The sequence below is a fragment of the Mastigoproctus giganteus genome, chromosome 9, assembly GCF_048544385.1.
Source record: "Mastigoproctus giganteus isolate SK-2022 chromosome 9, ASM4854438v1, whole genome shotgun sequence".
In the NCBI taxonomy this organism is placed as follows: Eukaryota; Metazoa; Arthropoda; class Arachnida; order Uropygi; family Thelyphonidae; genus Mastigoproctus; species Mastigoproctus giganteus.
Window position 1 is genome coordinate 167,256,885 of NC_143583.1, and position 17,063 is coordinate 167,273,947.

Below are 17,063 nucleotides of genomic sequence, written 5' to 3' on the forward strand. Positions count from 1 at the left end.
TTCCTATTTAAGAAATTTATAATTTCAAATTTAAAAAAAAAAAAATTATTTATGCAGTAAAAAAATTAAAATAAATGTGGGATTGAGATATCACCAGTTTAAAATCATATTATGCTCTTATCAATTGGCAGAAATATACAATAGCTTATAATAATATTTGAATTTAACTGATATATTTATAAAAAATTAACACAAGTAAGTTTGATTTCTTGAAAGCAATCCTTGTATACAGATCTCATTTTGCCATGATGAACTGCATATACTATAAAATTTAAATAAAAATTATAAAAAAAAATCATGAATACATAATATAGAAAATAATTTATTCATTATTTCTTTCTGTACAAAACATTTAACCAGAAGAAATCAGGATTTGAATCTGTCTAATACACCTTGAAAGTCTTTTTGCTTTGGCTTCACATTGTCTCTCTGCTTTATAATTTCTTTAACAAAAGCCTGAAAATAAAAATATTTCAATAAGTATTTAAAAAATATATATGTGTACACAAACTGCATCACTGTAAATTTTCACCCAAAAAACGCATTAGAATTGAAATAATTGTCCCTATAGCTTCAAATTTGTTATATAGTAGTGTAAAATGACTATGCATTTGATTGATAAGAAAATAAATTAAAGAAAATACTATTTAGGCATATTTATTTACAAATAATCACAGAAACACAATGCAGGCCAAACAAATGCCTTTTCATTGTAGCCAATGTTTGAAATTAATGTTATGTAATAATGATGGTAAAAATTAAGCCAGCAGCAAAAAAATATGGTTGTAATACTATTAGGTCTTCTATAACAGATATTATACTGATTGCCATAATCTCATTTGAGGAGATGGATCCTGACAGTGAACGATTCTTAAAAGTTAACAGAGGGGTGAATGATATGTTTGCTTGCTACAAAGAAATCTACGATGAAAAGAAAAAAGCAACCGCCCAGTCATCCATTAATATGTTCTTTCGTAAGGGTGAGCGGCCGATCCCTTCTAAATCTCTACAGCCCTCAACCTCTGCACTGGCGTACTTATCAGCTGAAGATGCCGATTCTGGCAACGATGCTCGAGGTGTAAAACTTACTGACATCTGTCTCCTTTCTTTTTTTGTAATTTTATAATTTTTTAAATTGCATGTTTTTGTAATTTTTCCTGTGCATGAGATAAAAAATTGAATACAATAAATAATTCTATTTACATGTTTGTCGAACATTTCTTTTTTGATTCAATCAATTCAGTGAGCACAGTTACGAGTGCTGCACAAGCACGAGGGAAATTCCAACTTACATAGAGTTCAGCGGAATGCAGCCCTTACATAAGTCGGGGAGTAGCTGTATTTCCTGTACATCGCAAGGATCAGATAATGCAGTCTTATAAGGACGTTTTCACCAAAGGATAAAAAAATTTGATAAAATAGTCAATGTTTGAAACAAATTAAAAAAGCATACTAGAAATTGTATTATATGATTGTGTAATCTTGTACTGACCTTATGTGCAGTGTGTCGAGGTGCAGGGTCATGTCGGAAAACAATTCTATGTTCCCTGAAAGAAGTCTCTAATGATGGGTAGAAGGGTTTCCTACAAAATTTTTGTGCAGTAATCATCATTAATAGCACCATTTACCCAATATAATCTACCCATTCCTTTGCTCCTTTTGCATCGCCAAACCATCTGGCCAAATGGAAACTTTACTGTTGATTGAACACAGGGTGATAGGCTTCATTAGACCTATGTCGAATGCAGCATTTACCATCTGAGATATGGAGATTAAATTTTGATTCATCAAAGAATGTTACAGATTCTCATTGCTCAACTGTCTAATTAGCATGTTCTTTAGCCCAAGTTAGTAATATTTTCCTTGTGGATTTTGTTAATAAGGGCCTTTCTCAAGCCCCTCAAACACTACTTGCATTTACTCCAGTATGTTTTCCTTCCATATGGATTTTAGGCCTGCAGAACTTACACGATGATCACACAAGCACAGATGCCTCAAGCCTCTGTCCTGCGCTGCTTTATTTTGACACCTCCAGTCTTGAGTTTCTTTGTAAGTAACCTTAAAACAATAGACTGGTTACAGCCAACTTTCATAACTATAAAAGTCCTCCCTATCAAGAGCAATAATTAAGATTTTCTTTCTTGGAGTTAACTGAGCGTGCCATACTACTGCTGAAGAGGGAATGAAGATAGAACGACAGCAGCAGCAGTCAAATACTTTTATAAACAAATGATGAAAAAAATATCTTGAGATGACGTAATTTTACCTGTAGAGGGAGTCATTAAAGAAATATTAAGCTTTAAAAGTGTGATACAAAATGTGGCCACCACTGTATGTGTGTGTGTGTGTGTGTGTGTGTGTGTGTGTGTGTGTGTGTATATATATATATATATACATATACACACATACATATATATATATATACATACATACATACATACATATATATATATACATACACACACACATCTTTTGTTTAAGGTATATTAGCTTCTCAAGTCTAACATTTGAGTAATTTGGTGATCATGTGATTCAGTGTTGAATAAGATTACCATACTTATCCTATTCAGCGCATCATAGAGAGAGATTGGAGCAGATATCTATTCTCCTTATTCATATTTATTTTGTCTGGACAGTGTTCTATGTGGTCACAGGCAATTGCCTGTGACCACATATTTTTCTATCTTCTTTATCTATTTCATTTAGCAAAATGTTATACAATTGCCTGTGATTGCGCAGAACCTGTCCAGACAAAATAAATACATATAGGGTGAATATACAATGTCTAGTCAAAATATTATGAGCATCCACCTAATAGTGGGTATGTCCTCCTCTTGACTCGAGTACTACCACCACATGACAACTCATGGACTCCTTAAAACCTCTGAACATTGCAGGAGGTTATGTTGTTCAGGATCTGCCAATCCATGTAATCCCAGAGAAAATTCATATCTGGCTAATTTGGTGGCCAAGGTAGCACCTGGAAGTCACCTTCATGTTTGGTGAACTACTCTTGACCAATACCAGCAATGTGGCAGGCTACATTATCCTGCTTGAACAGACTTGAATGGGATCAACCTAACCAGCCACAATGGACAGGCAGTTTTTAGCATTGAGAGTGAGGTCTAGGGGTATACCTGATCTCTCAAACAATACCAATAACATGGCAGGGAGCATTATCCTGTTGGAACAGCAGGATGTGCCATCCAGGAAGACAGTCGCCATCAGGAGGATATATCTGATTAGCCATAATAGATAGGTTGCCACATTCCCCATACACCATGAATTGTCAAACAAATAGAGCAAGCTTATCTGCGAAAAGATCTAAACCTCCCAAGCACTTCCTAATTCATTTCACAAATATACGTGGTCTCAATTCTAATCTTAACGAGGTCCATTTCCATTTGCAGTCTGCCAAACCCCATGTACTTTTTCTGACAGAATCTCAGTTATCAGTTGATTCAACTAAAATAGTCTCAGATGCCCAAATTATTCACTGTATAAAGGTGGTACTTGTTCATATGCCTGTTCAGATATTCCCTGTCAAAGACTTGGCAATTTGGAATCTACTTTCTTTGATCTTCTCTGGCTTAAAATCGCTCTACCTCATTGTGTAAAATTAATCTGTTGTCTCTACCGTTCTCCCAACTCCACTAATCACTTGGAGCTTTTTGACTTCCTCTCTTTGCAACTTGACTTTCTCCAGTCCAACTTTCCTAACAGTGAGGTAATTTTCCTTGGTGATTTTAATATTCACAACTCCAGCCGGCTTCCGTTTCCTAGTCACACCGACTCATCTGGTCGAGATGCTGAGGCTTTTGCAATTACTAATGACCTTGCACAGATTGTTCATTTACCTACAAGAATACCGGACAATCGTAATCATACAGCCAATACGCTTGATCTTTTTCTCACAGACAACCCTTCTAAGTACACGGTCGAAGTGAGAGGTCCTTTAGGCACTTCAGATCTCAACTTGGTAATTGTCTCTTCTCCAATGGAATCTTTACCTCATGCTATTCCCAACCTCGTGTTGTTTGGCATTACAAGAATGCAAAATGAGATGACCTGCAAGACTTTTCTTCTTTTCCTTGGTCAGATTACCGTTTCAAAACTTCTGATGTCAATGTTTGCTCAGATTGTGTCAGTGAAATTATTCTTGCAGGAATGGAATCCTTTATCATACACTCCACTTTAAAATCTTGTCCTTTATCTAAACCTTGGTTTTCCAATAAATGTGCTAAGGCTGTTCAAGAGAAGAATGTTGCATATCGTAATTGGCTTGTTTCTAATTCACCAGTTTCATTTTCTGCCTACACCAAAGCTCGCAACAATTGTAAAGCAGTTATTAATCAGTCCAAACTAGAGTTTGAACAGGCTAAGAGTAAAAAACTTGCTTCTTGCCCTAATGGTAGCCGAGCATTCAGGTCTCTTGCCAAAACTACTGGCTGCAACTTTTGCCCATCTCTGTCCAAACCAGATGGTTCTGTTGTCACTTCAGCCAAGGATAAAGCTGCCCTGCTAGCATCCCATTTTTCTTCCAACTCGTGTATTAATGATCTTGGTAAAACACCTCCCACCATTCCCAATGCGCTCCATTCAATGCCTCCTGTGGTCTTCCGTCAAAAGGATGTCAGAAGGATTTTGACGAATCTTGATGCTAAGAAAGCTCCAGGTCCCGATGGTATTTCTCCCCTTGTTCTCAAAACCTGTGCTCCTCAACTTACTCCTATTCTTTGCCACCTTTTTTTCACTTTCTTATTCCAAAGGTGTTTTTCCTTCTGCTTGGAAATTTGCTCATATCCAGCCAGTTCCTAAAAAGGGTGACAAATCCCTCCCATCCAATTATCGTCCTATTGCAATTACTTCTACTCTTTCTAAAGTAATGGAGAAATCAATTAACCGCCAACTCTTAAACAACCTAGAAACCTTCTGTCTGATCAACGATCGCCAGTATGGATTCCGTCAGTGTCGATCCACTGGTGATGTTCTGGCTTATGTTACCCATTTATGGACTAATTCAATGGAAAGGTTCAGTGAAACACAAGTAGTTGCTCTTGACATCTCAAAGGCTTTCGATCATGTTTGGCATAAAGGTCTTCTAAACAAGCTTCCATCTTATGGTTTGCCAACTGTTTTTAGTAATTGGTTATCCAGTTTTCTCTCTGATCGCACACTGAGGGTGATGGTAGATGGCTTTCTGTCTTCTAACTTCTCCACTAATGCCGGTGTCCCCCAAGGTTCAGTTCTTTCCCCCACTCTTTTCCTCTTGTATATTAATGACCTTCTTCCATTGACTGGAAATCCTGTCCATAGTTTTGCCGATGATAGCACATTGCATTCCACTTTCCATTTTGAGAAACCTTGCCCTGTTCAATCAGCTTCAACTTCTCTAAAATCTGCTACCAATTCCTTAAATGCCGATCTTCAGGTAATTCTCCAGTGGGGCAAAGACAACTTAGTTGATTTCAACCCTTCTAAAACTCGGTCTTGTCTTATATCTCACAAAAAGGATTCTTCTGCTCCTATGCTTATCTTTAGTGACACTCCGATTTCTAGACAAAATGATATCTCTCGGGGATTACCGTGACTTCTAATATCTCTTGACACAAGCACATTAGAAATATTGCTTCCTCTGCATCTAAAAAACTTGGTTTTCTCTTTCGCTCTCAGCATTACTTTTCTTCCAAACAGCTTCTCACTCTGTATAAATCACAAATCCCCCTGCCATGGAATATTGTTTCCACATCTGGCATGGTGCCCTCAAAACCTCTCTCAGGCTTCTTGATTCCATTCAGAAGAGGGCAGTTAGGTTAATTAATGATTCATCTCTAACAGAGTCTCTCCACTCGCTGTCTCATAGACGTACTGTTTCTGCTGGATGCCTGTTCTACAGATACTTCCATGGGCACTGTTCTTCTGAATTGGCTTCTATAATTCCCGCTCTCTCTTTCAAAACAGTCCGAACATGTGCCGCCACCAGTCAACATCCATTTACTGTCCAACTTCAAACTCACAGAACCAACTTTTCATCTTCCTCGTTTATTCATTCAACTGCCGTTTTCTGGAACAACTTTCCTTCGTACATATTTCCTGAAAATTACAGTCTACAGAAATTCAAGTCCAATCACAACAAATATCTTCTTTCGTCTTCTCAACCTCCAACCCAAGCACGGTTCTAAGACCTCTCGTGTTCGGGGTTTACATAAAAAAAAAAAAAATTAAAGTCCATGGTTGGCGGTTCCACCATTTTCTGCACATCAGCTCACACAAGGTGGGACAGCCTACATTCAGCACGACCATCGATGGAATGTGGGAGCCCACCACTGGCCCAGCAACTGCTGCTTTTTCCATTATCCATCAACTCTTGGAACACCTTAACTACAGCATTCTGTGAATGGACCACAAGATTTACAGTTTCTGTAATACTGACACCCTTCAACTGTACCCGACAATCATCTGTTTTTCAAAACCATCAGATCACATCCCATGCCGATCAAATATTTCATATGAACTGCATGAGAAATGGCTGACTGCTAAAATATCGGGATGGTCATAACTTTGACTGGACTGTGTATATATACATATACATTAGAGGTTTGTTTAAATATTGACTATTTAATTTAAATTAATATTTCTTCCTTGAACTGGCTGTTGTAGCTTTCACAACTGGGAATAAGAAAAATTGTATTTCAAGTTAAAATCTTTCTTTAATCTATGTCAGGTCTTACAAATGGTTTGAAATTAAGAGATTACAAACAAAAGGGGAGGAGAATAACTTTTAAGTTCATCATTCTCAATAGGGTTTTTTGTTGTCATTGAGATATCAGAAAGTACCAATAATAGCAAGGCACATGTCCTGTGTAGAACCTCTTTTAACTTTCCCAGCAATGAAAATAAGGACACATTCAGTGATATATTTCAGTTATGTGTAATTATTTCTATCATCTCCACAGCTGCCACATTTTACTTTCAAAATGCTTTTAAAGGAATTCTTACTCAAGTTTCACTGAGATAGGAGAAATTTTACTTCTTTTTAACAAGTGACCTCCAGACAATTTTTAGAATTGTATACATATGAGAACTACTACAGAGGATAATGGTTGCCAAGCACTGGACATAAATGTTTTAAAGAAATTTAAGTTATTGCATGCAAAAAAAGCAAATTCTCTTATAAAAATGTTACTTAGTATAAAAGATTTACTATTCATTTGTTGCAATAAAACTGAAACGAAAGGTCGCACTTGACATGTTCTGGCAGATTATATATGAGTTATTTAAAACAGTTTTAATGCATAAAAAAATCTCAGACAATGTATTCCAAGTGTTTATATTTGTAATGTACAACTGTACTAAGTTATTAATATAGGAATATATTGCTCCTTTTATTTTTTTAGAAAGGCGAAGTTTATTTATTTGTTTAGTTAAAGCACAAACAGAAAAGTTACATTACAGTTTTCCAAGGAAACTAGATTTGTGTCCATAAAAAGGGGGTAACCTGAATCAGTCAAAGATAAAAGGGGAAAAAAAAAAAAACACAGGGGAAACAATATAAATAAATACCTTTTCTTGTATTCTGCAAATTAAAAGGGGTGACGTAACTTTGTCCCAGATATATAGTTCGACTGCAAAATTAGTTATCACCTGTGTAAAGGGTGTTAACATTTTTTCTATTTTAAGAATACAGTGGAACCTCTATATTCGTCACATTTTTTCGGCAAAAAAAATGCTTCAAAAAGTCACCCACCCCTGTGTGATAGCCCAGCAGTCTGCCTTGTGCAATCGTTCAGTGCGGATCACCTGTTATTTTCTCTTTGAATTTTTTTTAATTTTGCAATTTTTTGCAGTTATCTTAGTAAAAAGAAGTGACCATGGCCCCAAAAAAGTGTAGTGAAGAAAAACAACCAAAAAGGACAGCTGTGAGAACCAAATTGAGTTGAAAAAAGAAATCATTGGTAAGTTTGAAAGGGGAACAAGTGTTTCCAACTTAGTGTTAGAATTTAACATCCTGAGAACTATAGTAAGCAGCATAATTAAAAATAAAGAAGCAATTAAAGCAGCTGATGTGGCAAAAGGTGTAAAAATTCTTGCTGCTAAAAGATCACAAACGTATGAAGACATGGAAAATCTTTTATTAGTATGGATTACTGAAAAGCAAATGGCTGGTGATAGTATTTCAGAATCTATCATTGACGAAAAAGCAAGGTATTTATATGATGACCTGCAGCAAAATAACCCAGGAACCAGTGGTGATTTCATGGGGCAAGTAGGGGCTGGTTCGAAAAATTTAAAATGCAAACAGGCATTCATAGTGTAGTTAGGCATGGAGAGGCTTCAAGCTCGAATGCAGAAGATGCTAAGAAGTCCTTCCAAGATTGGAAGGACTCCGACTTCTTCCTGGAGAAACGATTAAAGTCTTGGGGGAAAAGCAACTGGCAGGTGAGTGCCATGCAAGACTCCACGCAAGCACCTGCGTGGAGTCTTGCACCACCGTCCCTCAACATTGGCTCTCTTGAGTACCTGGAGGCCTCATTTTAGGAAGGATGTAGATTTGATTGAGCGTGTACACAGAAGGGCAACAAGACTGGTGAGGGGAATGAAGGGATCCTCTTACCAAGAGAGGCTTAAGTTCTGCAAATTGCAGCAGCTGGAGACTAGGCACCTGTGAGGTGATCTGATTGAGGTGTATAAGGCCTTGAATGGGTTGAGCACGCTAAATTCTGATGGGATTCTTCCACTTGTTCAGATTACAAACCTAAGGGGGCATAAATTTAAATTGAGGAAAGACAGATGTAGAATAGATGTGCGGAAATTTGCCTTTAGCCAGCGGGTGGTTAATTGCTTGAACAAACTTCCATCTGTCATTGTGGAAGTTGATAGGTTAAATAAATTTAAGGAGGAACTGGACAAACATTTAGAGAGAATTGTTTTGTAATTTTTTTTTTTTTTTTTTTTTTTTGGCTGGTGCTGCATAAGCTCATACATTTGCTTTCTTGCATCACATGCCACTACTACTACTACCTCCTTATTGGGACAACTCCAGCTTTGAAAATTGTTAAAAAAATTTTTCATCGCAAAATTTATAAATGACCTTTATAGAATTATTAACTAACTATTTAGCAACCGTTTTGTCACCAAAAGGAGAGTTACTTAGTACAAAGAAGCGTGCTATCGAAGTGCAATAAAAAATTGTTTTTTTAATTTTAACGCAAAAAGTAAATGATAGATTTCGATTGGAATAGTTTTCCCTTGATAGGAATCAAATAACGCATAGCTAATGTGATTTTTAAATTTTTAGCTCCATTAGCAATGGAAATAGAGGGGGGAATACAAAAATTACTCACATTTTCCTGTCTGGCACCGCCATTTTTAATTAAAAAAATATTTTAAAATTATATTTTAAACTTACTCGTTGAGCTCTTTCCATTGGTATATAATGAAAAATAGGTTGTCGACAACCATTTCTCAGACAAACTTTTGTCAACGACAAATATGGGGTAATGTTGGCCCACATGATGTGCAAGCTCGTGCAAAATTTCAAGTCAATAGGTTGAGTGTTTCCAGAGATATAATGCTGTGACAGACAGACAGACAACCGAGTGACATTATAAGGGGCTTTTGTTAGATTACGGACCCAAAAAAAAAAAAAATAAAATAAAATAAATAAATAGATTTTGGAATTATAATAACAAACAATAAAACATACTCTTTTTCCTTCTTCACGAATCTTCTGCTTTATCTTTGTTAATCTAACTGTTCCCAATTTCTTTCTTTTATGTGGTTCAAAATCAATCTTGGGTGGTTTCACATGCTGCAAAAGCAATTCAGAATTAAATGTTTACATTTGATATTTCAAGACAACATACTTATTTACATACTACCTTTAATTTATATTTTCACTCATTGTTTTACTTCTCATAAAAAGTAACATGATGATGAGAAGGAAGACTGCATCCCGGGGGGGGGGGGGGGGAAGAGAGAGAGAGAGAGAGAGAGAGAGAGAGAGAAGGGGTCATGCTGTTAGTTAAGAAACACAAAATCTAAGGAAGTGCATCCAGTTGCCACGGGTGGACAGTGCAGCATTGAGCCAGTTTGGTGTGACATAAGCACTGGGAAGGCAAAGTTGAGAGTAGGAGGGTGTTATAGGCCTAATGACTCTGATGAGTGCAATAAACTCTACAGAGAAATAGAGTGGGCCAGTAAATCAGATTGTCTTATAATGGGGGATTTTAACTTCCCAGATATAGACAAGAACTTGTGGGTCAGTCACTCACACAATAGCAAGACTTTTGTGGATTTATTGGATGATTGTTTTCTACAGCAGCATGTTCAAGAGGCAACCAGAGGGAGTAATATACTTGATCCGATTATTAGAACTGATTATTCAGGCATTAAGAATCTTCAGATAAAGGCACCACTAGGTAGCAGTGATCACAGTGTACTGATGTGAGATTTACTCAAAGGGGTAAAGGGAAAGGTTGTCTCAGACAGCTTTGAAATTCTATACAATGGGACCAACTAATGATGTTATCAACAGCAAATTATAAATCTGAAGCATTCTAGGAATTAACCTTGGAAGCTACTAGCCTTTTCATACCAACTAGGAAATACTGTTCAAGGTTTAGGCCTAAATGGATGACAGATGAACTAATGAGACTCGTGGCAGAGAAGAAAAATGCATGGGGCACATATAAATTATCAGGAGATATATAAGTCTATGGTAGATATAAGCTAGTCTGTAATCAAGTCACAAAGGAGGCTAGACAAGCATGGACAGATTATGAGAAATCTTTGGCAAAGTATGCAAAAAAAAAAAACAGTAAAGATTTCTTTACTTATGTAAACGCTAGAAGGAAAGGGATGGGATGAATCAGATTGGTCCACTTGATATCGATGGTTCGATTGTTGATGATTCTGCTCAGGTAGCTGAAAAACTGAATGAGTATTTTGCATCTAGATTCACACATGAGGAATGGCAGAAGTTTATCAAACTCTGGCAGGAAGCTAAATGATTTTGTAATAACTGAGAGCAAAGTGGAGGAGAAATTTCTGAAGTTAAACATAAGGAAGGCACCTGGGATGGATGGGATCTATCCAGTTATATTAAAGGAGGCAGCAAAGGAAGTAAGCAAACCCTTAGCCATAGTTATGAGGGTATCCGTGGACTCAGGGGAGGTCCCCACAAACTGAAGTGCAAATGTTTTCCCAATTCACAAAAGGGGATCGAAAGGTGACCTGAGTAATTACAGACCTGTTAGTTTAACTTCTGTTCCATGGAGTCACAGGTTAAAGAAGCAATGCAGGATTGTCTAGACAAGATTGCAGTTATAGTTCAGACAATGCATGGGGTTAAGGGGAGGTCTTGATTGAAAAATCTGATTGGATACTATGATGTGGTCACAAAGGTCACATCAGGGTGAGCTACTGCAACAAGATCCAGGAAAATTAGGTCAATGGGCTCAGAAATGGCAATTGAAGTTTATAACATTAACAAATGCAAGGCACTGCACTGTATATGGGTAGCAGTAATCCCAGATTAGCAAACCAACTGTCAGGGTAGTGGAAAATGAAAAAGATCTGGGGAATTGTGTAGTTAGATATAACATTCTCTGAGCAATGCAAACAGGCTGCCAGGATAGTTCATCGGGTTTTGTTAATAGTATATACAGGAACTTTGTTATCAGGGATAAGGAGATTGTACAAGGAAATGTTTACACTGCATCTTGAGTATTACATAAAGTTCTGGAGGCCTCATTTTATGAAGGATGTAGATCTGCTGGAATGGGTACAGAGAAGGACAATGAGATTGGTGAAAGGAATGAAAGGGTTGACTTAACAAGAAAGTTTCAATTCTGTAAAATACATCATCTGAAGACTAGGCATCTGCAAGGTGATCTGATCAAGGTGTTTAAAGCTTTCAATGGACCAAGCTCAATGCTGATTGAATTCTTCCTATTGTTCAGACTAGACACAAGGGGGCATAAATTCAAATTGAGAAGCATGGTTGCAGGATAGATGTGTGGAGCTTTGCCTTCAGCTAGCGAGTGGTTGATGGTTGGAACAAATTTCCATGTGTTGTTGTGGATGTGGGTGGTTTGAATAAATTCAAGGAACAACTATACAAATTCTTAGAGGGCAAGAGGGTATATGGATGAGTGAAGTGTGTAGGTTTTTTTTTTTTTTTTTTTTTTGTCTGATGCTTTATAAGCTTGCTTTCTTGCATCATTTACCACTACTAATACTACTAATAAAAAATGTTCTTGTTTATACTCTGGCATGACCACCAGGTCAGTGGAGGGTTTACAATAAATCAATCAATACAAATGCTAATCTCATTCAGCTGTCACAGGGTTAAACCCTGGTTCACTCAAAGAGCGTGTGCTACTGCACTCATGCTCCTGACCACTCGGCTACATCAGGCCATAGTAAAATAAATACAGTAAACCCTTGATTTATGGATGAACACAGGAAGAGGGCATGTTATTGGCAAATGATTGCATATCACATATCAGTGTGTAGGTTGAACTCCCCTATAGAGTTGTTGCATCTCACAACATTCAACTGTGTGAATTCATCACAAAGTAAGCAACCACATGTTTGTTGAGTGCACCACGAAACATGGAGTGGAAAAATGTAGAGCAATGGTATGCTATCAAACGTTTTTTTATAGACAATTTGTACCCCACATAACTGAAAAATTAGTTACTTTTATTCCAATTTAGTGTATTTATCAGAAAAACTGAAATAAAATTAAACAATAAAAAAACATGCTTTTATTCACCTTGACTCTATTGGTTGATATGAAGGGTACCATAGTACATAATTAGTAAAATTTACTGTGGCCAAATAATGATGCCTAGAAAAACTTTATTCAGAGTCAGAGCAAAGTTTGTCAAAGTTTGCAGATGATACAAAAGTTGCAAAGGATGGTTAATGAGAGCAATCAGGGTGAGCTGCTGCAACAAGATCTATGAAAATTGAGTCAATGGGCTGAGAAATGCCAGTTGGCAGTAATCAGAGTAACTTATCAACCATGTGGTACTTCATTGATAAGAAATGAAATATGAAATTCTGAGCAGTGCAGATATGCTGCCAGGACAGCTCATGGGGTTTTGTCAATGATATACAGAAACATTGCTAACAGGGATAAGGAGGTGATTATCCCTTCGTATAAATCCCATGGTTAGGCTGCATCTTGAGTACTGTTTAAAGGTCTGGAGGCCTCACTTTAGGTAGGATGTAGATCTGCTGGAACAACTGCAGAGAAGGGCAACCAGATTGGTGAAGGGAACAAAAGGATGTTCTTATCTAGAAAGGCTTCAGCTCTGCAAATTGCAGCTTCTGGAGACAAGGCACCTGTGGGGGTGACCTGATTGAGGTGTTTAAGGCTTTGAATGGATTGAGTAAGCTGAATGTGAATAGCATTCTTCATCTTGCTGAGACTACACGTATGAGGGGGCATAAATTTAAGTTGAGGAAGTTTGCCTTCAGCCAGAGGGTGGTTGGTTGTTGGAGCAGACTTCCATAAGTTGTTGTGGAAGAGGATGCTTTAAATAAATTTAAGGAATAACTGGACAGAGGGTATGGATAGGTGAAATGCTTCTTTTTTTTTTTTTTTTTTTTTTGCTGACGCTATATAAGCTTGTTTTCTTGTATCATCTGCCACTACTATTGCTGCTGCTAAAAACCTGATACTGGTGAATCTTCAAAATCTGACTCCTTATGTCTTGCTTTTTACATCTGATACAGGGTGGTAGTGTTTTTTTTTTTTTTCTCTCTTTCTTTTTTTCCACGTGCCATATTATATTTTGGTGTGTGTATGTTTCCTGTGTCAGGTGGCATAGTGTTATTTGTAATAAATGCATATCCAGGGATTTTCCCCAACTTTCTGTCAAGCAATGTGATGAATACAAAAAACTCTGTTAGGGCCAGATTTTGTAGGTTAGTGAGTGTTTGTGTGAGTTATGTTTATTGTGTTATTCATCTAGCCACTGCCGGATCAAACCCTGTGGTAGCCAAGGCTACAGGGGACAACCCAGTTAAAAAAAAAACAATTTAGAAGGTAGTAGTAGTTGGGGATAGAAAGTGGGAAGGGGTTAAGTGATAGAGAAAAAGAGGGGGCAATAGAGAAGATGCCTGCCTGGTTGAAGGGGAGGACAGCAAGGGGACCTCCAGGACCAGATGGTCATCCTGTCCTGGGGATGGGAGTTGACAGATGGCAGTGGGGTTACCCACCAGGCAAAGGGGGTGTTAAATGTGTTAAAAACCTAGGTGCCACCTAGGTTGGGGGAGGGGATTGGGAAGTGAGAGTACAACCAACCCAGGTGGTAGGAGTAAACATGCTGGCTAAGTAGCCACAGTGTGGTGTCTGCTTGGATGGGCAGGGAGCCATAATGGGCCATCTGCCCATCACCCTATTGGTGGGGTGGGGGGAAATCAATTTAATTCATTCATAATCCACAGTCACACTCTGCTTCCCTTCTGTTTTTGTACTGTTTTCTTACATTTTCTGTTAAGTTTTTTTTTTTTTTTTTTTTTTTTCACACATCCAGGAATGCAATGGTGTATGGCAAGATTTGGTGTAAAATTCTACCTTAAAGTTAACTTAAGTATAAATAATTTAAATTTATGAAAACAGATAAAATACAAGGGTTAGTATTAACATAATTTACTAAAATTAAAAGTTGGGTTCTTTTTCAGTCACACCCATGCTTCCTTTCATTCCTTAAGCATTGGATTCATTTATTTCTCAGTTTATTTCTCTCTGCTACCCTAGGCCCCTCAACTTACTTTTACTGTTCAGTTGGGGTGCTGTCCTGGCTGCATATTGTGCATGCCAGGGAGGTAGCAGTGGGTATGCTGGTGTAATTATTAGCTATGTGTTAGTATATATTTTAAGTTTATATATTTAACATTATATTTGTATTCTTTCAGTTACATTCATACCATTATTTAGTCCCAATTACCAAAACTCTCATTCACTCCCTTTCACCACAACTTCTCATTCTTTGTCTTTCACCACAATTTCAGTTTCACTCCGTCACATTCATTCAGTGCCCAGCACGCTGACTCAGTTCTTTCATACTCTTTCATTCATTCTACATTGCATTCCCTTGCAACATGCTTATTAATATTATTTAGCAAAGTTGTTTCCCTGGCTGCCTGTACATCTCCCTCCCCTTCATAATTACTTAGTAAGTGTGGGGACTTCCCGGGTCTCTACACATGGCAGAGTAACCCGAGGGAGGGGAAGGGTCCAGTCAATCCTCTGCATATCTAGTTCAGTTATTTTCTTTCAGGGCACTGAATACAACTAGCTGTGTCAGGTGATGTGGGAAACAGATACACTAGAGTCTAAATTCTCTAACAGTATTAATTTCTGCACAACACTCAGATTCACACACTTTTTTTTGAGGGACCATAATGGTATACTATATAAAATATGTCATAAAATGAATGATTTCATAAAATGTGACGTGGCAGCACCGCACACACAAAAAATCGGTGCATGGGTTGCGTCATTTGCCACAACACAACAAGAGCAATCGCATCTCACTGCATTCAGTGTGTGTGTATGTCAAGTCATCACAAAGTAAGCAACCACATCTTTGTCCAGTGCATCTAAAATGGAGTGGAAAAATATCAAGCAATGTTATGCTATCAAATGTGTTAAACTCAAACGAAAGCATTACAGAAATGTACAAAAAGTTAAAAAGAGCTTATGGAGATCAAGTTTTCAATGGCATAAAACCTGTCTCAGCAAACAACAGAGGATAATGTGGAGAGGTTAAGGGCTCTGATTGTGTCTAACCAAAAGTTGACTGTGAGATATGGCAGGTGAGCTGAACACAAGCCACTGAGCTATCTCCACAACATTTTAACAGAGCATTTGGTCATGCACAAAATTTGTAAGGAAATGGCTCCAAAAAATCTTGTTGAAGAACAGAAACAAAATCAGAACATCTGCCTTGACCTTCTCCACCATAATGAAACTAAGCCAGTTCTTCCTTTAGTAAGTGATAATAGGTGATGAAACACGGATTTTTGAGTATAATCCAGAAACAAAAAGACAGGGTGAAGAATAGCACACCACAAATTCACCACACTCAAAGAAAGCACAAATGAGCAAACCCAGAATCAAACTGATGTTTATGTATTTTTGATCAGTGTGGAGTTATGCATAAAGAGTGCTTTCACTAAGAAGTCCTTAAATGACTACAGAAAAGGGTTCTGCACATTTGACCTGAAAAGGCCAAACACTGCATCACAACAATGCATCATGTCACTGTGCTTTTACAGTTTCTGACCTCCAGAAACATTCCAGTGTTGCCACAGTCATTGTATTCCCCAAATCTGTTGCCATGCAACTTTTTTTTCTTTTTCCAAAGAAAAAGAATCACCTGAAAGGACATCATTTTGGGATGATCGACAACATCCAGAGCACCATAACTAATGAACTGAAGGACCCCATAAAAGTAAACTTCCAGCATTGCATCCAGTGATGGAAGGAGCACTGGAGGCAATGTGTAGCTCCCTAAGGAAGCTACTTTGAAGGAGGAAACTTTCAGTTGTAGAAAAATTTTACGGTAAATTTTTTTTTATAAAATCAGTCTCATTAATTTTGCAACAGACCTTGTACATGAGGTTATAATAAAGAAATAGGGCACAGATGAGCACTTCAATATATGATAGTGCGAGTATCCATAAACAGACTGGGACACTTCCTGTAAGCTGCTGTGACTCACAGGTTCCTGGTTTTTGCTATCACATAAGCACACTCCAAATAACTTGGTGCTGGCCAAATTTTTTTCTTATCTGTTAAATCCGAATTCCATTAAAACTCAAGGATTTATTGTAATAAATTAATTACAAAAAAATATCTTGCCGTGCAGCCTTTCTTTCCTCCACTCGAACATAAAGAAAAAAAAAAAAAAAAAAAAAACTGCCATGGCTGTTTTTTTTGGGGGGGATACAATGCCATAGTCATTGTATTCCCCAAATCTGTTGCCATTCAGCTTTTTTCTTTTTCCAAAGATCAATAATCACCTGAAAGGACATCATTT

General features: G+C 37.4%; 1 protein-coding gene across 1 annotated transcript in view; it reads right to left on the minus strand.

Annotated features, from left to right (window-relative positions):
• Window positions 1–366: 366 nt before the first annotated feature.
• LOC150080872 (WD repeat-containing protein 46) overlaps window positions 367–17,063 on the minus strand; it is a 210,184-nt gene continuing 193,487 nt past the window's right edge. The window contains exons 13-14 of the mRNA XM_090380845.1: window positions 9,707–9,811; window positions 367–456 (exon numbers count right to left, since the gene is read on the minus strand). Of these exons, the coding sequence (XP_090236971.1) occupies window positions 367–456; window positions 9,707–9,811 (195 nt within the window). The remainder of the gene's footprint in view (window positions 457–9,706; window positions 9,812–17,063) is intronic.